This window comes from Stigmatopora nigra, chromosome 4 (genome assembly GCF_051989575.1).
Source record: "Stigmatopora nigra isolate UIUO_SnigA chromosome 4, RoL_Snig_1.1, whole genome shotgun sequence".
In the NCBI taxonomy this organism is placed as follows: domain Eukaryota; kingdom Metazoa; phylum Chordata; class Actinopteri; order Syngnathiformes; family Syngnathidae; genus Stigmatopora; species Stigmatopora nigra.
This window is the reverse complement of record NC_135511.1, coordinates 14,741,015-14,767,988: the sequence shown is the minus strand read 5'-3', so window position 1 is coordinate 14,767,988 and position 26,974 is coordinate 14,741,015. Positions and strand designations below refer to the sequence as shown.

The window sequence follows — 26,974 nt, the reverse complement described above, 5'->3', positions numbered from 1 at the left end:
GGATTTGGTACTTTAAAGGAAATGGACTTTCTGCTTACCATGACTTCTGGTGAAGAATGAATCCTGTTACGCGTAGAAACGCAAACACAGAAAGAACTGCTGGATATTGCAGCAGTATTAACTGCATTGATGAATAACAGCACTGCATTGAACGTCCTCAAATTTAAGTGGATTACAGTGGCTTTCATTTAAAGTGGTGGAATTATAATTTCCATTAAGAAAACGATAACGATGTGGGCATGTGGTTAGTGGAATTGTCCTGAGGCTGCTGATTGCAATGTTGGTTTCCATGTTCTCCCTTTTTTCGCATGGATTTTCTTTGCATACTTGTTCTCTTGTTCTGAAAATGATAAGCAATACACAAAGTGAATAGATTTACCTGTGCGTACATTAAAAATTATTGGAAAAAACTATGTTATTCACAGTATAGTACAGCATGGCATGGAAAATGCCATTTTCGAACAATTTTCTATCAAATCTGTTACAATGTACTCATTTAATTTGGACCATAACATGTTGTTGCTTTTTACCAAATGGAGAGCGTCCTCATTCCAAGAGCTTTTTGTATGTAAAATGTCTCAAAAGTATTGTCATTGCATTTCATCTAAATTCAATTTCTTTCATTTCTCTCCTTTTTTTGTCATTTCTTTTCGTCTTTTCTAGCTTTTTTCTTCCCGCTGTATTTTGCTTGAGGTTGGGGATGCCTCTTGGCTAACAGCTATCAGCCTGCATATCTACTGACTAGGTCTGTATTGTTGTGGACTATTTTGTAACTTCCATGTCATGCCGCCATTTGTTATGGATATCAACTTGTATATATGTGTGTGTGTGACAATGATATCCACTCACGCTTGTAAGTGTTATCTGGAAATCACAATCTTGTCACACTGTGAGTGATATTAAGGCCAAAATGTCTGTGTTTATATGTGTGTGTGTGTGTGTGTGTATGTGTAGGATTTGTGCCTGCAGCATTTCTTGCATGCCAGAATTCATTACAGTTGTGTGCATGATCATAAATTGTGACAGGGCCATTTCTCCATCTTGGCTATAGTTGTTTTTTTGGGGGGCAATGAAGGAATTTTTCATATTTAAACGTCCTTGTTGACAGTGTGTCAAAGTTCATGGGCATTTTTGATTGGGAAGTGTCTCTTCATGGTCTTAGATGTTTGTTTGTTGTTTTCATTGAAGCCATTCATGAAAAAAGTTGCCAAAATATGCACTGAGACAGAGTAGAACTTGACCTTTGGTGAGGGTCGTTTGCATTGCTACTTATAGTGAGGTAGCATGTGGTACTTTTGAAATTGTCTGTTTTGTGTCACTACTTTCTTTACTCTATTACCTATTTTCACGACTATAAGGTGCACTTAAAAGTCTTAAATTTTCTCCAAAACAGACAGTGCGCCTTATAATCCAGTGCGCCTTATATATGGAAAAAATGTCATTCGTTGAGGGTGCGCCTTATAATGCGGTGCGCCTTATAGTCGTGAAAATATGGTAGTTCTTTCTCTTAAACATGATTTCCCAAATAAACAGAACAATATAAATGACCACAAAACGAGATTACAAAATAAAACTCCCTAGTGGCACATTATAAAAGTTTTAGCCTTTCAAAACGCAGATTTACCATTCTGCCTGTCGCATCTCAACAGGACAGGTTAAAAAAAAATGGGAGAAAAAATAAGGTTAGGTCACATTCCTGAGTGAGTAACACACTTTAGATGTCTATTTTTCCCCCCTATAAGCGCTATTATTCTACTGATTTTCTACTCTAGTGCAGCTGTATGAAGATTGTCAGTTAAGCATTGTTTTATGACCTCTGACTGAACAAATAAATCTCTGAGTAAAGACATATTTCCCAAAATATGATCCAAATTCCTTTGACAAGATGAACCAATGTTATCTGTCAATGTGAAAGGTCCTTTGAAAATCATTTCCAGTTTATTAATAGACAGCATCGTCTTATAGGATCTCACATTTTTCTGAGAGAATCTAAAACACACTTGACATAAAGTTTGTGTTAGCTTTCCATGTGTGAACGGGCCCCAAGTGTCTGATGTTTAATTCCCTTTATTGTGTCAGCAATTGTTGAATTAAGCTTTCATTTTGTTCTAGCGAAGCTTTGTAAAAAAAAAAAAAAAAATCTACACTCAGTGCCAACCTTGCTATCAGTTTTTAACTTAATTAGCAAATGGGTCTAAAACTTTAGAATGCAAACCCATAATTGGCACCCAACAGAGTAGTAGTCTCATTAATATATCTGCTGTTGGGAGTTTTTTTTTTTTTTTTTTTTTTTTTTTTTGTGAATCCCAGATTTGCCCCCAAAGGCTTTTCCTTGGCAGGAAGAATTAAGGATTTTCCCCTTTCGGCATAGGTGTTAGAAAAGTGCAAATGAAAAAGATTAAACTAGCGTAGATGCCGCTCGGAGTGCTAGCAACCCCTCACCGTGTGTACTCAGCTCTTTTAATTGGTTTAGTTCAGAGTATCATGTTGGTGGATTTGCTGAAAGTAAAATTGCCGAAAGGCCACGCCATTCTTTCCTAGTCGAGCAAAGGGTGAGATAGTGTTGTTTTTGGCAGCACTTTTAATTTAGTATTTTGGATGAAAACTTATATTAGTCTTAGTTTTGAAGATATACATGAAAAATATAGCATATTTTGGGCTGTTTATGATAACTTGGCATAACTTGCCTTCGAATAAATCTCAGGGTGACATTTTAAGCTATTGTTGCCATCAAATTTGTTATTTGTGGTTATTAACATGATTCATTCCTTACTTCTTTCCATCTGATCAGATTTAAAATGTGATCATCTTTGTCACTGCCACTGTTAATCGCCCATCACTGACTAAAAAGTCCAATAACCAAATCTCAGTCATTGTAAACCTATGACAGAAATGATGTTTGATTTTTGTCTAGTCTAATCAGAAAACTGACAATCGTCTAGTTATGTTAGAGTCATCCAAGACACTTTTTAGGTCATCATTTTTACGTCGTCATCAATGTTCCGCGTGTGTAATTGCGCACTACTCTCGTCTTCTTTGCGCAGCAGCAATCATAAAACGTGCAGTAAATAAAATCCAAACTTTTTTTTACCCCTTTCCCCATGATGACGCCGTTTACACGGCAGCCAGTGGCATTAGCTCTGTCCACTCTTATGTTTTTTGTGTGTTTTACAGCATGTTTTTACATGAAAAATTAGAGGTAACATTGACATGCACCTGCTTATGCCAGGTGATACTGGTGTGCCCATAGCCAGCAATGATGATATCGCTCACACTGGTACTCAGTGCGCTCACGAAGGTTGTCTTTCTGCCCAGACCAACAAAAAAATAGAGGGGACATTGGTCGTCATCATCATGAAAAAACTGTTCCTCAACAAAATATGTTCTCCACCGTTAACGAAAACGACACTGTAGGCACAACTCACACTTTCTTCTAGTTCTGGGTCTCCTTATTGACCTGGTACTCTTCCTTTCCTCTTTTATCTTCCCCCCTTTTCTTCTTAACCCGTAAGATCAGGACAAACGCAACTCATACCAGACATATGGAGGACTACGAAGTTCGGTCAGCCGCCAGCATCCTGGCATCGGTGAAAGAACAGGAGGCCCGTTTTGAGCAGTTAACCCGAGCTCTTGAGGAGGAGCGTCGGACACTTCAACTTGGTCGAGCCAATGCCACTCCCAACCCGCCCCCCTGCCAACCCTTAGCATGGCAACAAGTGGTGATGCAGGTAAATGTGTGAGCATGCCAGCCCTTTCCTCCTTTGTCCGTTTCAACCACTACGTCTCTCAGACATTTCACTCTCCTACGCAGTCAATCCATCTGAACAAGGTTATTCCATATCAATATGTCAGGTCATCATTGGTGGGATTCCACCTGTTCAACCTCTGGCATTTTGAGACTTCTATTCACATTGCTTTAACCCTGTGCTTGGTATTCTGCAAAAATGCCTTTTTGAGGAAGAATGGTTCTGTGTTGCCTTGCTTCTTTTGACCATTTTGGCAAAGCAAGTGCTTGGAATCTTTTCGGTCTCTGGTTTTTTATATTGTTTGGTGGAGGTGGTGATTGAATAAGACTTTTAATCGAGATATATTGTAGCAGAAGGTCAGGTCAGGTTCCTCTCATTTCTGACCTTAATTGCAGGGATGTAAACTTGACCTTAATACATGACCAAGCCGTCAGATTGGAGGTTGTTTTTGGCAGATCCTTGAAATCAGTTGACTTGGACTTAATTGTAAAAATATGTTATAAGGCAGGGGTGTCAAACTCCCTTTGTTCTGCGGGCCGAATACATCTTAATTTGAGATTAAGCAGTAAACTCATTGCAAAATGACATAGAACTAACAATATGCCCACTTTTTTCCTTTGTATTAGTCACTAATACGAATAATTAGTGCAAAGAATGAGTAAATTATCAAAATGTTTATTAAAAGAATTTTCGTTTTACATTATGAACAATATATTATGAACAAGAGAATAACATAAGAACATAAATAAATGTCAATTCATGTTGTCTGCACGTCCTAAAACACTGCGCCCCTAGCGGATAATACCAGAACTACAAATTTTAAAGAAAATTCATTTTTTTATACAATGTAGCTTTCTTCCCCGGGCCGTACCAAACCACCAGACGGGCCGGATCCGGCCCGCGGGCCGTATGTTTGACACCCCTGTTGTAAGGACTGTGCAGTTTATCCCATTGTGAAGGATTTACTGGTGAAGAAACTAGTGGATGAGATCTCACTCATTGAGGATGCTAGAATGTGTTTGGGTCATACCCCATTTTTACCCATAATACATTTTTTGAACAGCGTGTCAGTCTACACATGTTTTAATGAACAAAAATCGAAAGCAATTTGTTTGTGCAGAGCCTACAAAGCTCAGTTGCAGCGCTTTTATTGGAGGTAAAAGTATAACAGGGCATTTACTATTGATGAAGTAAGACCTGCAGAAATGATTATACTTGCACTTGCCTAAGGTCATACTTTGTTAATGCTCAAGTTGCAAGTGTTAATCCTTCACTTGATATATATAGTTTCTTTGTAAAATTATCAATACTGCACTGTGTACTTAAGTGATCGAAGGGTAGACCTGAATACATTTAAACATTGCTAATTAATACACCAAAATTATAACAATGTTACAGACAAAAACATTTTTTTAGGCAGGCAAATTCCTTGATTACATTGAGTTTTTAAACATTTTTCTACTAAGGCAATCCCCTCTAAACTTTCCCAAAACTACAATACAACACAACAGTTTACCATCAATATTCACTGCATCCAATAACATGACAAAAGCATGAAAAATGCAAAGAATGTTATCCTCACATGGGAGGTTTATTATTAATAGATCAAACCCATCCTCTTTCTCTTCTCATAATTCTGGTGAGTAGTCAGTGATAGTTTTTATTGCTCTGAAGTCCCAAATCCTTTTCCAAAACTGATAGATTTAACTTGGATTCAACTGGGTATTACTCACATCAATGATCATTTTAAATTCTGCTTACTTATAAAAAACAAAAAAACAAAAAAAGGGGATTTCTCAACCACTTGAGAGGCTACACATTCTCAGTCAGTCTAATTTTAGTTTTTGGAAGTTGTACTATGTGTGGCATCATTCAGTTGCTGAAAATGAAAATTATACTCTAATACACAGGTGTCAAAGTGGCGGCCCGGGGGCCAAATCATGGCCCGTCGCATCATTTTATGCGGCCCGAGAAAGTAAATCATGAGTGCCGACTTTCTCTTTTAGGATCAAATTAAAATGAAGAGTATAATTGTATATTAAATTTCCTGATTTTCCCCCTTTTAAATCAATCATTGTAAATTTTTAATCATTTTTTCTGTGTTTTTAGTTCAAAAATATTTTTGTAAAATCTAAAAATATATATAAAAAAGCTAAAATAAACATTGTTTTAGATCTAAAAAAAAACCCTGAATATTCCAGGTTTTTAATCCAGTTCTTTTAATCCATTCATAAAAAAAATCTAAATATTATATTGGTTTTTTTTAACCTTTCCATTACAGTATCACTCATTCTACACAGCATCTTTTCTGTTAACACACTAATAACAAGTCCAACGAGGTGCTTCCAAACACCTCTGTCCCATATTTTTCATATTATTTTGAACATATTTATATTGCACTAGTCCCATTGTAAAACTAGTGTTTGTCTAATGTTCCTGCTAGACACTCCATTAGCGTCTACTAACCTGCTCATCAAAAGCAGCTCAGTGACACAGATCGAAATCCGTTTTGAGTCTTCCTCCATTGTGAGTCTTAGCATGCGACCATTCATAGCCAGACACCCTTTCTTCATTTGATATTGCGCTCGCCTTTCCAAATTGATTTTTGCCGGAAGGTTCTCCATCTTCAAGGCTTTTGTAAGATCAAATGACGTATTAAGCTCTATATATGAAGATAGTTAGACAGCCAGACCATCCCTCCTTGTCTGATGTAGAGAAGGTGACCTCATTTCACCAGACAGTTCGTCTCCCATCTCATATCAAACCCATTGATAAGAAAACAGAACCATTTCTAACGTCGTGGTTATACTAAACTGTTAGTTCAGTTCTCCAGCGTCATTATTCACCAGACTCGAGCCACTGCGGAACCATATTGTGTTGTCTCAAAGCTGTGGGAAGTTTTCAAAGACTTTCCAGCTTTAGAAGGAGGGAACAGTGCAGCTTTTGATCAGCATTGCTGTCTGTGGTGAGGATATACAGACCCTACGATGGCACTGCAGCACTCAACCGAGAATCAGCCCCGTCGCCCTCCACCCGCTTTCATCTCTACACAGCCCCCAGCCCCGTCTAGGCACAATGCATACAAAGGGCTGAGGGTGATATAGTGACAGAAGATCTATCCTTCCACTGGCTGGGCCTGGGAGACCTTGTACCCTCATAAATCAGCTTCCTAACAATGAGCTTTAGTTTCCCTCTGCTTTCCTTTTCTATGCCCCCCTTCTATCTCTACCCAATGTTTTCCACTCACTGTGCCATCAGGAACCTTCTCGCCCTCCATAAATACCCTAATTACCTTAGTGTGAAAGTGGCTCTTTTGTTTACTTTTGCACCTCACACTGTTCCCAAGGTCCTCCTTTACCACTTTTTTTTCTTGTACTGCTGTTATGTGGAGTAGTCGCTTGAGAATGCCAAGAATTTTGATGCTTGTTGTTCATGTAGCAAACACCTACTCAGGATTTGGACTTAACTGTAGCAAATCATCCTTGGGGGTAGATTTAAATGGATTTGAAAGAGGCTTAAGAATTCATGATTTTTTGGGGGGATGTTGGGAGAAACTGGAGTACCCGGAGAAAACCGACGGAGGCAATAAAACAGGGGTATCAGACTCTGGTTGGTTCGCGGGGTGCTTTAATGTCAACTTGATTTCATGTGGGTTGGACCATTTTAGATATAATATTTAGATTTTTTATTTTTATAAATGGATTAAAAGCCGTCAATATTCAGTTTTTTTAATAGATCTAAAAGAATGTTTATTTTAGATTTTTTTTAAAATATATTTTTAGATATTACGAAGTGATTTATGAACTAAAAACACAGAAAAAATAGATTAAAATATTACAATTATTGATTTAAAAGCAGCAAAATCAGGAAATGCAATATACATCTATACTCTTCCTTATAATTTGATCCTAAAACAAAAAGTAAGCACTCATGATTTTCTTTCCCGGGCCACATAAAATGATGCGGCGTGCCAGATTTGGGCCCCCGGGCCGCCACTTTGACACATATGCTCTAAAAATAAAAATAAATGTTGAATACTGCTGGCATTTCGAAAGAAAAAAATATACTATCCAAATTTGCTCTTTTTGTGAGTTTAAGGGGAACTTTTCAGACTCCATGTGGCCTTGAAAATTTAACAGGCCGACATTGAACATAATCTCAAATGTCCCTTTGCAGTTTTTAATTATCACAAGGAAAAACTGGTCTGAAGAACAGACAGTTACTGTGAAATCTTAAAATCTTTACCCACTAAAAGGAATTATGTCAATTTTATGAACAAAATACTATATAGAATCACTTTATCACTGAAAACAGTGATCCAATTATCAAAACAAAGCGGTGAAGCTACTTTGATGAACAGTTTCAGGTATGGAAGACTGTTTTCAATTAGTCTGTTTGTCAAAAATGTTAAATGGGGCCAGCCTTTGCCATGTTTGGTTATCCTGCTGGACATTTGGACAGGTCGCATTCCATTTTATTTCAAACATATGCGCTACACTTTAGCTTCTGTCTCAAAAGATGGAGGTTAAATGTATGTTTGGACTACATTGGCCTTCTTCAAGTATCTTTCGGAAGGAATGCTAGCAACTAAAAGTGTCAGTTTATCTATGGAAAGAGGATTTAAAGTGACAAAAATTGGGGCAGCTTCCATATACTCTTCTGAGTGCTTTTAAGGGAACTTAATGCTTTATTGGATTGTGATCAAATAGCAGGGACTTGGACCAGGGCAGACATTAAATCCTTTCGTGAGATGATTCGAAGAATTAAGGGTTCGAAGACCCAAGAGGGGAATAGAAATAGCTAATAATACAAAAGGTATTTCCATGCAAGCTGTTCTTTCTTTATGTTTGTGTCAATTACAGAGATGCGTATTTTAACCGCAGGGTCAAACCCTTAAATCTCCTTGTGTCTGCCAAATTGAGATGTAAAAGAGTTTTTTTATCTTGAGTTTCTGTGAAAAAGTTAGCCGTATGATTCAGAGAAAATCCCAATTTTATATTTGCATTTTTTTTTTGCCTTGTCTCATTCTTTTGTCGCATTAGCCTGTTTCTATGGTCAACATTCAAACATTCTTTTAGATCTATAAAAAAAAAAAACCCTGACTATTAAGGGCTTTTAATCCAGTTCTTTTAATCCATTTATTTAAAAAAAACTAAATATTATATCTAAAATGGTTTGGCCCACATCAAATCGAGTTTTTTTCTGCACTCTCCAGAATTATTGTAAAATAAAATAAAATAAAACATCCTAAATTGAATAAAAGTGAACATAAAAGCCATTTCTTTGTTAAGTATTGCGGGTCAACTTTCTCAATTGATCACATCCCAAATAACAATATTGGTGTATTTTGAAAGATACTAGTTTTGTCAGTGCAAGTGTTTATTTTCAAAATACTACACAAAGTATTCATTCATCTTTTTTTTAGTTGATCGCATAACGCTTTGAACATTAAACATTTAAAACAGGTACACTAACACGTACAAAGATTTACACTTTACTTGACTGGCTACAGTTTATGAGTTCTGGCTTTGCCTTTGGCTGAAGCAGACTACAAAACCCAGCATAGTGAATGTCACACACAGTTTTTTTTAGTTTTTTTTATGTCACACACAAAACATTCTTAAGCCATTTGTTCATGCTGGAGCCAGAAGGTGTTTGTAAGTTGGAGGATGAAGTAAAAGAATAAGGACTTGGCATGTGTAGTGTCTGGTTTTGTAGGGAGACACAGTTAAGGTGTAGAATGCGTGAAAAAGCAGCGACTTATCCAACTTTCTTGTTTCTCCGAGCATTTTGTTTCAGCTTGATCTTTTGAATGTAGCGGATTAAAGCAGACACGGTGACTACATTTGCTTTAAAAAGTGCCATCAGTATCAGGATTCCATAATTGAAGCATGTTTTTATATGCAAATGAGAGGTGGTGGGGGTCTCTAGCTTGAAATATTTCATTTAATAATGAGGTTCTATTGTTGTTTCTGTAACAAGGACATTTTTTTTTGTTCATCAAGGGTCAGTAGTTTGGTAGTGTATTCTTACCACTGTACTTTAGCAATATAAAACAAAGTAAGATGTGTTATTTTATTAAGAATAATACATAGCTTTAAAAGTTAAGTTGTTGTTGTCTGTTGTTAAAGGTGCTCGGACGTTTGGTCGCCGGTCTTTTGGTCCCTTTTGGTCGCCGATCAAATGTACTTAGATATTAAACAGTACCTAGATATTAAACTCTCTCTTATAGATATTATACTCTCTCTTAGATATTAAGCTCTCTCTTGTAGATATTATACTCTCTCTCTAAGATATTAAACTCTGTCTTAGATAATAAACTCTCTCTAATATATTGAACTCTCCCATGAACATAATTTTGAGAGCTGGTTTCAAACGTCCGGCACCCAAACGTCCGGCGCCCAAACGTCCGGCGACCAAACGTCCGGCGACCAAACGTCCGGCGACCAAACGTCCGGCGACCAAACGTCCGGCGACCAAACGTCCGGCGACCAAACGTCCGGCGACCAAACATCCGGCGACCAAATGTCCGGCGACCAAACGTCCGGCGACCAAACGTCCGGCGACCAAACGTCCGCCGACCAAACGTCCGCCGACCAAACGTCCGGCGGCCAAACGTCCAGTCACAGTTGTTAAAGCTCAAATTTTATTCTGCACTAAAAACAGTTCAATTTCCAATTCATTTACGACACTCAAAAGTGTTTTAACAGGTTTTGAACTGCAGTTACGGAACATAATGAAAAACCAAATTACCTCAATCTTATCATTGAAAGATATCGAGTTGAAACAAATGCATACTAAATGCTCATGTTTGGAGGTATTGTGTACCCAAGTCGATCTGAATTCAGCAATGCATGCTGGGCCGACTCTTTCATTAAGAACAACTGAATTCGCAACAAGGAGATGAAACGCCACTGGCGAGCAAGTGGAATGCTAAACCTAAGGCATTTCCTCTCTGCTTGGTATTTCTCCGTTCTCTGTTTATTTTAAGTCCAGCCATCCCTTTTCAGCCTTTTCCCGGCTGGCCAAAACGTCTCAAAGTTCCCGGTTAAGCTTTCATCGACGTTATTAGATTAACATTCCACCGTAGTGGCGGACATAGTACTTGATAGCCGAGTGTGAATTCTTTCACGTACGTCCCACCCCTTCCCTTTACATCCAGAGCAGTGAGGGGAACGGGACAAAGAGGGGAGAGAGAGAAAAGAAGCTGCCTGTGTCCATGTGTATTTAGGGTGCAAAAATTTGCAGAGTATGAGCTTGCCTTTGACTCAATGGGGGCAACTTTTGTTTTGTGTGTCTGAGACCCCCACCCTCTTTTTTTCCTCTTTTTTTTTCTCTTCGCCTTTCTCTGTCTGTGCCAAAAAAAGGGGGAGGTGTTTTTTGGGGTGAGAGACAGATGCAGCTGGGGTGCAGAGAAGTCCCTTTTCCGACTCATAGACTGTAAAAAAATAACATTTTAAATGTTTTTTTTAAAAGGTGGCCGGACTTTTGGTGACGTCACCAAGACCCTTTTGGCATTTGCGAGCTATTTTGGAGTATTTATATCAGGTTATTGGTTTTTAATCTGTATTTGGATACATGGAAGAAAAATAGAAATACATTGCATTATAATTTTGGTATGAATCAGCTTTATTATGGTGGTAAAATTGCAAAGTTGTTTTTGGATTCCGTTCAAATTGCTTTTTTCTGAAGGTGTATACAGTAAATTGGTGGTCCTGCCAGGTTTGTTAACATTTATTTAGCTTGATTTTGTTGCCTTTTTGTCCTGCCCTGCCAAGAATAGCCAGAAAGTGTGTATAATTGACAAAGATATACAGATATACGACACGGTGTACTCTTTTTACCCTCCTTTTCTTTGGCCCCTGTGGTTTTTGTGATGTGTGTGTGTGTGTGTGTTGTCATGTGTGCTCAAAGTGGTGCTTCAGGCATTATTGACTTGGACGCTTTAGAGAGTAAAAGTCCAATATTTGTCTAACACATTTTATTATATCCATTTCATATACATACTGTAGTAGCATCTCTTCAAGGATTTTGCTACCCGTCTAAAAGAAGTCAATTGCAATGGATATGTCTTAATATAAACTGCCTTTTAAAGGAATCTACATTTCAAAATAAGAGAACCATAAAGCCTAATACATGCCCGTTTAATAGTTCAATTAATTGCATGTAGGGATGGAAACAATAACATTGAAATTCATATAATTGAGGAAAATGTATAAAAACCTGAATTAGTATACTCCTACTTACAAAACTTCATTAAAATACGACAAAAACTTCATAAAACATGATTCAGTTTCCATGATCCTGATTTATAGTGATTTTTTTATACTTTTGAAAAATATTTTAGTGTGATCCATTTTTCTTGTTTTTTTTGTCAAGATACTATGTTTTTCTTCATCCTAACTGAGATTTGCGGGGGTGCTGGAGCCTCTCCCAGTTAAATATGGGCAGGAAGTAGGCTACTCCCTAAAAGGGTTGCCAGCAAATCCCTAAGCCCATATAGAAAACAACCTCACACACTATAGACAACTTTGGGTGTCCAAAGAACATACCATGCATGTTTTTGGGATGTGGAAAGAAACCACAATACCCAAAGAAACCCCACGCAGTTACGGGGAGAGCATGCAAACACCACGCAGAAAGGCTGGAGCCGGGGATTGAACCCTTGAGCTCAGAACTGTAAAATATTATTTAAGGCACAGGTGTCAAAGTGGCGGCCCGCGGGCTAAATCTGGCCCGCCGCATCATTTTGTGTGGCCCGGGAAAGTGCCGACTTTCTGTTTTAGGATAAAATTAAAATGAAGCGTATAGATGTATATTACATTTTTTTCACCTTTTAAATAAATAATTGTCGTTTTTTTAATCAATTTTTCTGTTTTCAGTTCAAAAATCATTTTGTAAAATCTAAAAATATATAAAAAAGCTAAAATAAACATTGTTTTAGATCTATAAAACGGAATATTCAGGGCTTTTAATCCAGTTCTTTTAATCCATTTATTAAAAAAAATCTTAATATTATATCAAAAATGGTCCCACTTCAAATCAAGTTGACGTTAAAGCGGCCCGTGAACCAACCCGAATATGACACCCTTGATTTAAGGTCTATTTAAATAAGGCACTCCTGTTCTGCAGTTTTTCCACTGATCTACTGTAAGTAATATTATTTTGCATTTTTGTAAATATAGTATACTTTTACTTTCCGTGGAAGAGTGTGAGTGAAGTGTGTTTATGAAATTAATGTTCAGTTGGAGTAATCCTTCCCAATACATGGATATTTTTGTTCTTAAATAATGTTTATATGCCATAGACCCGCAAAATTAAAGGCGAAGCAGTCTGGCTTTTACTTTGAAAGACAACCTTACGCTTCTGGTTTAGTTCGTGGTAACGTTTTTGAACTTGACGCGATCAGTCGAGGATGGCTGGCCGCTTTTGAGCAGCAAACCTCTGAGCTCTCAGAGGGAAAACTCAACGTAAATACTCCAGGATAAGCCAAGGGCACAAGCGGAGGAAAGGAGGGAAAGGCATAACTTTTCCGACTACTGGAAATCGCCACCAGACATATTTTATCCGGCGCGATAGGGAGGGGGTTCCATTTTGGGGAGCCAAGTGAGGAAATTTGGAGAATGCCTGCTGAAGTGAAACAGGTTCGTATTGATGCCTCTTCTCTCACTCTCAATGTGGATTTTTATTGTTTTCCTTTCTTTTTCTTCATATATTTTATATCCATGTCGTTTTTAAAGCAGATCCTTTTGTGTTCTGTTTAATTGCTGCTTTACGAGATGTCATTTGGGGGCGACAGTGCGCGCGCGTGCGTGTGTGCGTGTGCACGTGGGTCTCTCCTTGATTGACGTGTCCCGCCCCCTTAAAATACCTCACTCAGGATGACATCAGGTGAAATAATGCCATTTTTTTACAGAATTTTTTTAACTATTTGAGCTTTTATAGTGCTGCATAGTTGTGTAGGCGCGTGTATGTCTGCAGGACTTGGACTTGTGGGACTGTTAACAAGATCCAAGTCCAAAAATTGTGGACATAGGATGGGACAACCACAAAGTTTTATTCTCTGATCACCGCCTGAGTGAATTTTAAGCAACGGGTTGTTCTGACTATTGTGTGAAAGGCATGACATTAAACTCTTTTGTCTTTTCTTGCATAGAAACCACTGGAATGTGCTCGCAAGTATTTGTGTGTACCAGGGCATGATGTGCATATATTATTGAGTATTTTTCCGTCAAGCTTGGCATCTCGTTCGAGTGAAAAAAGACAAGAAAGTGAAGGATTCCATGAAGCCAACATCTCATAAACTGGTGGTTACAGTAGTTAACCCATGAAAGGCATAGCTGTCCAATCCATTTGAACTAAGAAGTTTGGTTGGCTGTGTTTAAACCAATTTTGTTACTTCAAATGTGAGGAAAAAAAATGTAAATTGACGCTAGCCAGGGGTTTCAAACCCGTTTTTTTTGTCACGGGCCACGTGGTAGTTTCAATTACATCTAGAGGGCCGTTATATCTTCCAACTAGGCTTCCAAAATTAATCAATTGATAAATTGACAGCTTTCTCGATCATGCTAATCGATAGATCATTTTTGGACATTGAAATTAGTACAAATGATTTGCAATTATTGATTTAAAATGAGGAAATACAGCAAATAATCTACAATCTGCATTTGAATTTCATCATAAAACAGAAAGTTGGCACTTTTTTGGGCCACACAAAATGATGTGGCGGGCCAAATTTGGCCCACGAGCCACCACTTTGACACCTAGACAAATAAAAACAGCCACACAATTGTATCATCCTCAATGGCACTTAACTAACATGTTAGGAGTTTAATCCAATGTAAATAAATGTTACCAAAAAGCTATTTCTAAGCAATGGATGCTGTAAATACTCCTGTATTTTTCCCATCCTTGGTTGTGATTAATCTGAAGGTTCTAAGTGCAATGTTAGTGCTGATAGATTCTATCCAGGCTTGTGTATGAAGGGTCACCACTTGTCTATCTACCTATCTTGAATGTAGTATGTGTGGCGGAATGTGTATCAACGACGCAAGAATATGCCCTTGCCATGTTTTTTTCTCCTTAAATGGATCAGAGAGGTGAAGGATGGACCTTGCATTAGTGACCTCTACAAGGCCAAAGATGGTTGGCATACTTTAGGCGAGGCCGGCATCACGGCTTGACCTTTTCAACTTGGAGAATATGAACACCTGCTATACATTGCTTCGTTTTCTTTTCACGCACACAACATAATTTGGTTGTATTTTTAGGCTTGATTGTAGAGCAAAACAATGAAGTCTAACTCCTCACAGCTGTCATTTTAATCTTCATAACTTGTGGTCAAAATTAATTGGATGGATGACAAGAATAAGAAGGGAAAATATTCTTACTATAATCTGTGTAAGGAAGAGTGGAAGAGACTAACATTTGGCAAAATATATGAAGAGACGCATGTAAACACATGATTTAACAACTTAAAATGATGAATTTAGAGAATTTAATTTTCTTAGGGCCCAAAATGAAAAGTTAAGAATAAAGTACCGTATTTTCAGGACTATAAGGCGCACCGTCAATGAATGACACATTTTATTTTTTTCCATATATAAAGCACACTGGATTATAAGGCGCACTGCCTATTTTGGAGAAAATTTAAGACTTTTTAGTGTGCCTTATAATCGTGAAAATACGGTAACTTTAAGCACACTTGAAAACCTCAAACACCTGGATGACCAATGGCAGTCAAGGGCACAAAAAAGCTGTTTTGTAAACTTACATTTTTTGATTACTTGGAAATAAAATTTTCTCAACAAGGCTTTTTGTAGCCCGACTATTTCGTTAGTAAAGGTAACGCCATATTATGTTTTTATTTTTTGACACCTACAGATCAGCATTGAGTACTACAAACATTACTACATACGTATTTTCACGATTTTAAGGCGCACTTGAAAGGCTTAAATTTTCTCCAAAATAGACAGGGCGCCTTATAATCCAGTGCGCCTTATATAAGGAAAAAAAATAAAATGTGTCATTCATTGACAGTGCGCCTTATAATGCGGTGCGCCTTATAGTCGTGAATATACGGTATACTCAAGCTGGAGGTTCTGAATGTAACTGTAAAATATTTTTAGCTCATTTAATATTTCTGCATACCGTCCCAATTACTTGGGAAACGTACAGGAGACCATGTCGGAGTTAAATTTAATCCGTTTGATAACTTTACACCCGAAGAGCAAAGTGTCAAAGGCCTCCGAATTCAGAAGCTTTGCCCATAGTATCATCTCATCATAAAATATAGAAAAATAGATATGTCACCAAAGGGAAATGAAAACATTATCAATAATCTAGTAGTTGCTATCTTTCAAAAGTCTATCCAAAAGCAGGCGGGATTTTTTTATCTTTAGCAAGTTGGGCCCATCTGAATTGTAAAATAATTCTTGGTAATTATCAGTCTGCCACTTTTTTAACAGGATTTTTTTAATGGATCATTTTAGCGTTTGTGGCATTCTGCGGGTCGTCTTCAGAATAAATCAAAAAGTTGTATGGCAGTGTTTGATATGATGGCCGACTCCTTTTTATCTAGTTTTTTTCCTCACCCTCTGTGAATCAATATTTGTAGATATGTAGGACTTGAGAAATGGCCTTGTTTTGGGGTCGTAAAGAAATAATGACATAATGACTCGGACTGGTAGAGTATGAACACAAACTAGCTGGGGAAAATGCTTTAATGGAAGGTCACAATTGATGAAGAGGCAGCAGCAAATGCTGGTATTTTGTTTTGGAGTGTGGGTCTTGTTGGACATACAATTGGATGGTGTTAGGTCATACCAGATGGCAGGATCTCGAAACCGGCCGTGTTTACTGCAGAAGGCTTTTGTTTGGTCTTGGTGTATCCCACATCATTCATAAATATGTTGTTAAAGATTGTTTTATCAATGGGTGTAAGGGGAAATAGCATTATTGTTGTTTTTAGTGGGTATGATGGAGTAGTAATTATGTTTAAAATAGTAAAATCACCAACCAGCAATTATTCAGTAATTATATTGACATTAATTATTTTTCAGTTGTTGTGATGTTATTTATTTTTCATCTGAAAAGGTTTGTATTTTTGTTTTTGTAGGAAAAGGGAAAGAAAAATATATCCAAAAATAAATTAAGGGTATTTTTAGTCAGTCAGTGATCGTAAATTTAACAGTTTTGGTTCAATGTGCTTGGATCTATGACACCTGATCATGAGTAAACGGCCTATTAATATCAACTACCGTATTTTCACGACCATAAGGCGCACTTAAAAGTTCAATTTTCTCCAAAATAGACAGGGCGTCTTATAATCCAGTGTGCTTTATATATGGAAAAAAATTTAAAATGTGTCATTCATTGAGAGTGCGCCTTATAATGTGGTGCGCCTTTTAATGTGGTGCGTCTTATAGTCCTGAAAATACGGTACTATAACAATTACATTTACAATGCCTTGTATTTTTTACACCTGCATTAGGATGTTCCATTCATATATGATTTATATTCAAAAGGCAGCCCTAACAAATACATTTTTAAAAGACAACTCAACCCCATATAAATAAACAGTGCAATATAGTATATTCAAGCTGTGTATTACTCGAAAAAAAACCCTCTGCTTTTTGGATTTTTTGGTGTCTGTTATCTGTGGCTCACGAGCAGGTGTTCTTTCACCTCCCCTCCCCCTTTTTTCGCACCCCCCTTTAACTCCGTCCTGAGTCACTGCTGGCTCCCGTCTCCACTAATGCAGCCTCAAAATTGTTCCTTCACCGTTTGCTCACTGTCGGATATAATGATTCCATGTCTTCCTTTTTCTTGCGCTGATGAAATTAAAGTCATTTAGACGCAGTATGTTGGGAAGCTGAAGAGATGCTGACACGAAGCCATGTAGGGTTTTGACAAGAGAAGTAGTGCAATAATGAGGTGGTAGTCTTATTATTATGCTAGAGCTGCAGTTTCTCTTTGCATATTCAGGGCCTTTTTATTTTGTGCAGCTGCATTCATTCCTCATCACATTGTGCCTGATAACACCATTACTTGCCCCTACTAGTTTGTAACAAGGGCTTTGCAATGAGTCAATCACATTTAATTATACAGCCTTTAATCACATGGGCGTCTCAAGTGTTTCATAGCCCCACAGTTGGCGGAAAAAAATAAAAAATCAACTTCCCTTGATATAAACCCTCCAAGGATATATCCTAAAAGCCCATTGGATGAAAATTAAAAAGAAACCTTGGATAGGTTAGAGGGAATTCCAAGTAGGCTACATTGATCTTATGGAAGATCTAAAACAGGGGTGTCAAACGTACGGCCCGCGGGCCGGATCCGGCCCGTCTGGTGGTTTGGTACGGCCCGGGGAAGAAAGCTGCATTGTATAAAAAAATAATAATAATTCTTTAAAATTTGTAGTTCCTGTATTATCCGCTAGGGGCGCAGTGTTTTAGTACGTGCAAACAACATGAATTGACATTTATGTTCTTATGTTATTCTCTTGTTCATAATATATTGTTCATAATGTAAAAGGAACATTATTTTAATAAACATTTTGATAATTTACTCATTTTTTTGCACTAATTATTAGTATTAGTGACTAATACAAAGGAAAAAAGTGGGCTTATTGTTAGTTCTATGTCATTTTGCAATGAGTTTACTGGTCCGGCCCACTTGATCTCAAATTAAGGTGTATTCGGCCCGCAGACCAAAGGGAGTCTGACACCCCTGGGTTAGAGGGAATTCCAAGTAGAAGATCTAAAACAACATGGAAGTCAATCTGACAAGATTCAATTCGGTTTTAAGCTTTGATATATCTGGTAATCAATTTATAAATAAGGATTTGGTCTGGGTAGCCGTGTAATTCTTTGCTGTAACTTTCTAGATATTACATACAAACCCTGACCTAGATTTGAACCGATGCTTTATAAAAAATATCGCAAGCCACGTGACCTCTGCCCTGACAAATGTTCTCCGGGAGGAAAAGGGCCAAAGAATCCCATAGACACACATTAAAAGTGTAATAGGAGCCATCACGAGCCACAAAGGGGAAAACTAATATCTTGTCCTACCTTTTGACTTCTAGTCTTGTGCAATAGTAAGTCCTTCGTAATAGTTCTACATATAACCAAAATGATTAAACTGCTTTTTCAGTAGATAATATGGCTAAAAGTGTAAATTATTAATGGAGCTCTGAAAGCAATGTCTGCAAATGTAATGATCATAAATTTTTTTCTGTCTTATGCATCCCTTTTGAGTTCAATTTGATGAATAATGTCCTGTATGTTCATGTCACTCCTTACTGTGATCTATACCTTCCGTTTGGTTCTACTTTTAGGGGTCTGGCTTCTGGCATTTTATCTTATAGCTCATATATACACCACCCCCATTTATTCTGCATCTTGGGACCTCTTCAAGAGGCCCTTCAGGGAAGGTCAGACTTTTTATGAAGCGTCTCTCAAGCAGAAAAACAATCATATGCCTCCGTTTCCCCCCTTTCTTTCTTTTCCATTCAAAGTATGAGGCAGTAGGCAGTATATGTAGGCTAATGTCGGGGCCTGGGGAAAGCATGTCCCTGGCTTCACTTGCGTGTTTCGTGGAGAACTTTCTTTTGAAGGATTAGCCTACTTCCTGCTGCTAGAAACTGTTGGGATGTCAGCGAGAGCATCGATCTGCCATCATGGAACCATCTGTCTCTGACTGCCTTTTGGGATTAATGATTCCCTCTGACAGCTCTTTAGTAGGCCTCTTTTAGAGGTGGCTGGCCATTAAGATTACGCTGACATGTGGCAGTGCGAGGACTTGGCACGATATATTGTTTAATTCCTTAGATGCGAGTCATTACAATCATACAAAGTAGAACTTAACACAGTAGTAGGATATGTAGACTGAGGAGGTGTATATTTTAATTGGATTATGATTCAGTACCATTTTTTAACCTTATTTGGGGTTAATATAGACAGAAAAAGTTTAATACTGTGGTATCTCTACTTAGAAAATGAATTGGTTCCAGAATTGGGATTTTGGATCTTGTTTTCATATATTAGAACAGTAATTTATACATTAAATAATGTTGTAACTTGAAAATGTTGTATGTAGAACAATTCATAAGTAGAGGTACCACAGTATTTCAGTTTGTTTTTTCAGTAGTCTGTTTTTTTTTTACTGAAGATGGCCATTATTGACCTGCAAGTAGTTGAAGAACTCAAAGGTCTGGCAACTGATTAAAACACTTCTAAAGCTTACAACAGTTGTTCTTATTGCTGATGGCTCAAATCCAGAAAGTAAAATAAAACGTAGCACTACTAAAAAAAAATGAAAGTCCAAACCACTGTAAGTTGACCGACTTTGGCTCGACGACAACCCTTCGCTACTCGCAGCGTCTGCTGTAGCAGCTGCAGCCGCACACAAACATTATGCTAACCAGAAGCGAGAGTTCAGCCAAAACCAGGGCGAGAACGCCCCAAAATGGAAAGACAAATGTCTTCCATGCATTCTTTGTGTTGCCAACTCGCTATGCAGACAACCATTTGTAGAGTTTAATGAAGGCATTTAGACGATCAGTGGTGGCTGTCATATGTCATTACATGGGATGGCACAGTCTTGTTTCTCATCTTCTATTGGATATGCACTCTTTCCACATTCCCAGAGGAGATACTCGTGAACAATGGAATGATGCGCTTGTTCTCACATTCCATGGACTCCTTTTGAGCTCTCCAGCGAGTCTTCACTGCATATGTGGCCGTGACTACATAATAACTAGTGGGGGTCGATATATAAATAAATGGAATACCATCTTGTCCCATAACACACTTGATGTAAAAATTGTTTGCTTGAAAGTGAAGCGTGTCAACCTCAGCCACAAAAACGGTGGGGAATGGGGTAGACATTTTGTTTTGTGGTTACTATCCAGTGTATAGGGGTTGGATTATTACGTTCAACAACACTTGGGGCAAAATGTATTTATTTTGTTTTTAAACATGTCATCATTCTAGCATTTTTGGGGGGGTTTTCATATGAAATCATGGCAAAACTGACTGGTCAATGTAATTAATTTAACTTTTATTGATTATCTTAGTACAAATAATAAATGACCTGATGTGAAGGCTGGAAAATTGATTTTTTTAAGGATTTAAGGTTTTGCCTAGTGTGACAAATCTTGGCTTTAACCATACTATCCTCTAAGAATCTTATTGAAAAGCATAACGACCTACTAATGAATCAAAACAAAATATCAGTTGTATTAGGTCTAAACTTTTCTGAAAAAAATGATTTTTGTAGTTTTGGATGTATCGCTTTAGTGTTGCAGATTTTTTATTGACAAATAATTTGCATAGTTGCAAAAATTGCTAGTTATTTTTCTGAAATATGTTTATACAAGCATGGCCAGAGACTTGCACATTGTACTGGAGGGTTGACCTTCAAAAGAAAAGCTTTTTTTTATTGTTATTGTTGTTGTTGTTGCCACATTGTAATGTGAAAATTACTGTGGGCCTGTGCAAAGAGTCATCTGGAACAACATTGCCTTCCACAAAGCCAAATCAAAAGTTTACGGGCAGCAGGCTGGTATAATGTCTGTAGCCTTCTAACTTTGAACTGCCACTCTCATAAATGACTACTGTGTGACCTACTATGCAATGAATTATTCTGTTCATCATGCTATTTATCTTCAATTGTGAACATTGCACCATTTCTACTGGAACTTCTTCTCCCTACTTTGGATACCCTACTTTTTCTATCTGTTTAAATTTCACAGATAATGGCGGTGTCAACATATCAGTCAGTGGATCATTTTTATCATTTCAAAGTGAGTCATGCATAATAATCCAGTGCAAAAGTGTGTGGAACTCAAAGTTGATGATGTAAACGTTTTTTTTTTTTTTTTTATTATCGGGTGTTAGTACTTGGCATAGACAATGTGATTGCTTGGCTCTTTTTTTCCCAACTTTGCCAGTGGCTGAACTAGTTTTGTGTAAAGATGTCAGTTTTGCAGCTTCCATTGACTTAAGTGTGAGAAAGGAAGTGAAACAAAACATGCTAATGGAACAGCACCCGGCTAAATAAGTATGTTGTCGTCTTGGATATGAAAAATAATGATTTATGTACGTTGTAGGTCGATTTACAGTTCCTCCAATAAGTTGTTCATGAATCAACAGTAATTGGCCTCACCTTGCCTAAAAATGACAAGTTTGTTTGGTCCTGATTTTGCTTCTGGAATATGCTGTACTATTGTTATTCCAGTTTACCGTAGTCGCATGTTTCCACTGTCAATCTAGATTTAGAGTACAGATTATTAGCATTTACTTACTGATGGTCAGAAATACTTTTTTTCAATCCATGAATTTGCAAGCGTGCCAACCATAATCATAAAAAAATAGTGCTTTATTTTGCTGAATCTGAAAATCTTGCACTCCTTTCAGATTGTTTGATTTTTATACGATAATTTTGCAAGGATGGTGCTCCATTGACATTTCCGCTAGAGTTGTTTGAGTCCTATGATTTAATATGACAGGCATGTCATTCAGCTTGTGACAGAGTAATTTCTCAGAAGTTGTGACATTTCATTCAAGCTGTATGTCACTCTATTAATTTCTTTTGACACCACAGATACATAATCTAGTTGCTTTGCCCAGTGTGGATCATTGTTGATGCTTCCACGTTGTATAAACTATGTAAATATGACCTGTACTAATCCTCTTTGGTATTGTTATGCATTTACCCAGGAAATCGATCTTTTATGAGTTACCGTAAGGGTGAACTTTTCCTGGAAAACTACAGAAATTAGGGTGACAATTGCACTCATTGCTCATTGGTTTCTGCTTCTGTGGTTTCATTGAATGTGTCCAATGGCTGACTCATTGTGTTTTTTCTCATAGGTGCAGAGAATAGAGGCTTTTTTTGTAAGTCTGCACCTACTGGGGTATAAATGAGCTCAATTGAGTTAAGATTCACCTAATGGTGACCCATTCCTGTCTTACTTTGGTAGTCCGGTAGGTGCGATTGCGTCATTTAATGAGCAGATGAGGAAACCACTCAGTGGTCGGTATGAAAGAATTCTGAAAGTGTTGGCATTTTTGCAAGGGAGGAAGTAATGGAACATAATAGTGGGAATGTCACCACCGTGTCATCATCATGCATGGCTCGGGATTCCACAGCATTGGGCTGTAATCCCCAGAACATGTTTACAGCCTTTGTTGAGCTGCAAAAATAGCAACAAAGTATTTGTCTCAGATGGCTATGTGAAAGTTTTTGCATATTTTAGCTCACTTTTTCAGAAATGAGAAATTTTTTGTGGAAGTTAGATGGAAATTCATATTTTGTTTCAGGAAAAGATCGAAAGGTTTTGGAAATCACGGTGAAAAAAATATCCTAAACTTTGTTTGGGATCCAAAATATTTGGCAAAAATGTATCCCAGTTCTTTTGATAAAAAATATTTTAGTCGAGTATCATTTCTAATATGTTTTCAATTATTTGAGTTTGGTAGATTTTTTTCCCTTTCCTTCTTTTATTAAAAACAGGACATTTGAAATTGAAATGGTAAAAGTTGATGCTTCTAGTTAAGACTATTTAGTCTTTAAAATAGTTAAAGAAGGGTGTTAAATGTTGTGTGACTTGGACATGGATTTTTTTTCCCCTGTCAATTAAATTCCAAATGTTTTGCTATAGTATTCACAAATCACCCTTTTGGCCTCTTTGTTCACTACTTCACTGGCTTGTTAAACTTGTTCCATCATTCTGAGGGTTTGTGATTTCTTCCTCAGGCCAGTGGACTAAATGGGCTTTGGTCAAAGGGATCCAGTGCAGGATTTTCCTCCCTCATTGGGGCACCTTTAGAGGCCCCAGTGGGGCATGTAACAATATGCTTGGTATAAAATATTTTAGGACTTTCTGGTATGAGTCAATCTGTTTCAGCCAGCTTTATATTTGGATTTTAAAGAACGCAGTTATTGGAAAAGGTTAAAATAAAGCTGTACAGAATGACCATCCATTGTGCTAAATCAGTCTGATCGAGCAAGTACTGTTTTATTAAAGATAGTTGTTCCCTTAGTCATTAGCAAATGTTGCTTCAGTATCATTTATCACCATAATTAAATATATACAGGATTTTGTAAAATAAAACTTGACATTCTCTTTTTGTGCATGCATTTATGTATTTTTAATCATTTTCCCTTAATGGATAACCCTTCTGTACTTTGAAATGGAGCCCAATAGTAGACCAGGGGGGGAAAAAAACATAAAACGATAAATTAAAAGTACTTATTAGTAGTAAAAATAAAAAGTACTTTACCCAGATTGATTTAGTGCCAGTTACAAACTATTATCACATAGTGAGCAATGACTTCCACTTAAAGAACGCAACAAAAGATGACATTGTTTCCTCAAAGCACCTTTGTATAAAGTCCACATTCCTGTTGAGAAAAATACTCCAGCCATTAAAGCACAGGATGTTACTGTATTGTAGTTAATGCTGTTGTTGTCAATCCTGCCATTCCCATGCCATGCTTTTGTTATCTCTACAGTTCAGTGTGAAAAGGTCTATCCCTTTTTTTTCAGCAGTATAATGCTTACAAAAGACATGTGGGCACATCCAGTTTTTGCTGAGGGAAATTGTGGTTTTATGTATAAAAGCTGACTATTGTATTCTCATGAATAGTGAAAGGAAATGCTTTGCTTATCCTGCCGTTTTTCAGTTTTTTGGATCATTGGTTTGTTTTCCCAAAGGTCAATATTTATAGTACAATACAATCCACAACAGTATTCTTCACTTATCATATTTTTTGGACTGTAAGCAACACCAAATGATATGGCGCACCACCAATAGACGTGTTAATTTTCATAAATAAGATGTGCCCAAATTTGTGCATCAAAGTACTGTATTTGTCATATAATATAGACTGATTGGACACTTCAAATTGTCCCTGAATGGTTGTTTGTCCATACGAGCCTTGTGATTGGCTGGCAACCATTTCACGGTGTGCTTTGTTAATTTGTGTTTAAATCACTTCACTGGAGCAACATAATACAGTTATTCTCCAACAAAAATGCATTGTAAAGCACCCTATTAATTTCATGATTTATATTTTTTCTTACTTAAATTGGATTTTAATTATGTCTCATTAGCCAAAAAATCCATTAAGAACATTCATCATTCTTCCTAATCTCAAAAAAACAAATATAGTTATTTATAGAGTTCATGTAATTATTATAGTTTACGATTATCTTTCCATAACATTCCTTTAGACCTGCATCCAATTATGTGGCGGTCGAATTTGGAGCTCTCCTTGCGCACACATTTATAATTTGCACAGCTCGCGTTGAACCCTTCGTTGGCCCCTCTCTCCTACTTCTGACAAAGCTCTCTGAAAAATTGGTCTGGCTGTCGTCATTACACACCCTCTATTTTAAGCCTTAAAACAGAGGCGCACTCCCCCTTGAGTGGACTATACTCTCTGTGTGGGCTATAGTGTAGGCCTTTACTCACTTAAGACAGCTCCCAACAGCTGTTGCAAAGGTAATATCTGAAATAATCTCTAAAACTATCCGCCTTGCCTACTTCTCCATTCTAGTAACACCCAATCCATGAAGATGATGCTCATTAAAGTGGGTGTTCACTGCCAGTCATTGCTGTCATAATATTTTTTAACTTAAGACCATGTCAGTTTTCCATTTGGCTTTAAACATCACCATAATACCCAATTGCAGAGTAGCTCCATCTGTCCCACTGCTATACTTTTCCCCAATAAAAATAATAATAATATTTGGCTTGTCTCCAACCACTTTTAGTTTGCTATTTTTTTTTTACACAAGTTTATTTTCCCGGGGTGTGGCAGCATTCCACAGTGGGCAGACAACAGGAAAACAACAAAAAAAACCACATTTCCTTCCTGTCTCTAGGTTGCGTGACCAGTCTTGACATATAGTATATTTCTCCAGAGCAGTCATAACACGGATGACATTTCCTTTCCAAGTTATCCATTGGTCACGCCAAGATCTTGGAGACCATGTGTAACACGTAGAGTATGTTTTAACTGTGCTGTGTCTGGGTAGTTGGTCAGTCAGTTCAAAGAGTGTTTCCAAAACCTCAAAGTGAATCTTATCTACACATTAGCATGTATTTTAGTCCAAGGCCATCAAGTGTTTTGTAGACCAGGATTGTCATTTTAATTGTCTCACAAGAAACTAGTTTATGGTTTCATAATTGTTCTTATCCATTAGGTATGTTTGATCTGATACTCTGTATCGATTTCGCTATCATTATTTTTGGAGTTTAGTCATGAGATCAGATCCGATCCAGTGGTCACTTATGTTTTTAGTTCTATTGTGGTTTTGTCCATTGATCGGGGCTACATCGCTTTAGAAACTAATGACTGTACCAGATCTTCATGTAATTTTGTAAATATAGTATTTCTTGGTTTTAATACAAACAGTGATTATTGTTACTGGCCTTAAAAAAGGCATCTGTTTGGCATTGGTATCGGCCAAACATATTTTGAAAAAAATTGGATTGAATCGGAAGTCAAAAAGTAGGTATTGGGAAATCCCTTGTTTCCATGTATTTGTAAAGACTTCTCTTGTAGCTGCTGCTTGCTGACGGATTTTTTTCTTCTTGAGACCTATAAATACGCATCTACAATCATCCAATCTACAAAAAAATGAATCCACTGATAGCTTTTTTTGTCTTGTTTAGTCCTGTTTGTTTTAGGATGTTATCACCGACAGCTATTTTGTATCCAAATCATGTTTACCGTCTTGCCACATCTTCTAAACTCAGCTTTTCCTGTTGCACCGGAAACTCCATCAGCTGATGAAGTTTGGCGGTGCTTTGTCATAGGCAGAAATGCATGTGTTTCCTTGATTAAAGCCCGGACAGGAGGTTTTGTGGCCAGATGTTGGGCTTGCAGCTGCTTGGCCGTCCGTGCAAGAGGGGGAACTGCACAGCAAGGCAACCTTGCCACAAAGTGGGGCTTATCCCGACATTGAGAGGAGATTATCCATATTTTGTCTGCATCCTCATCGTCCACCCAACCACCTGCAGAGTAACACAGACCCCCAGCCTGTATAGTGCATGCCATTGAAATAAAACATGACTTTATTTATGCACGCCTTTACATATCCACACCTGTGAGACCTCTTCAAATCCAGAACATATTTTTCTCTCAGGAGCTTCACGTTCATTCAAGCAAAAAAACAATACATACAAAAGGATCTACTCTCATTCTCATTT

The 26,974-nt window shown here is 37.5% G+C and overlaps 1 protein-coding gene across 8 annotated transcripts in view; it reads left to right on the top strand.

Annotated features, from left to right (window-relative positions):
- The window catches only part of LOC144195417 (splicing regulator ARVCF-like), a 105,179-nt gene that overhangs the window by 37,260 nt on the left and 40,945 nt on the right, over positions 1-26,974 (top strand). For 3 of the 8 annotated variants that reach the window (XM_077715041.1, XM_077715042.1, XM_077715038.1), the window contains exons 3-4: positions 664-745; positions 3,513-3,728. The exons of 1 other annotated variant lie outside the window; for it this stretch is intronic. In XM_077715041.1, the coding sequence (XP_077571167.1) occupies positions 3,543-3,728 (186 nt within the window). In that variant the 5' untranslated portion in view covers positions 664-745; positions 3,513-3,542. Of the gene's footprint in view, positions 1-663; positions 746-3,512; positions 3,729-13,141; positions 13,391-26,974 lie in introns of those variants that run through there. 4 more of the 8 variants (XM_077715040.1, XM_077715039.1, XM_077715044.1 and 1 more) reach the window with 4 other exon arrangements.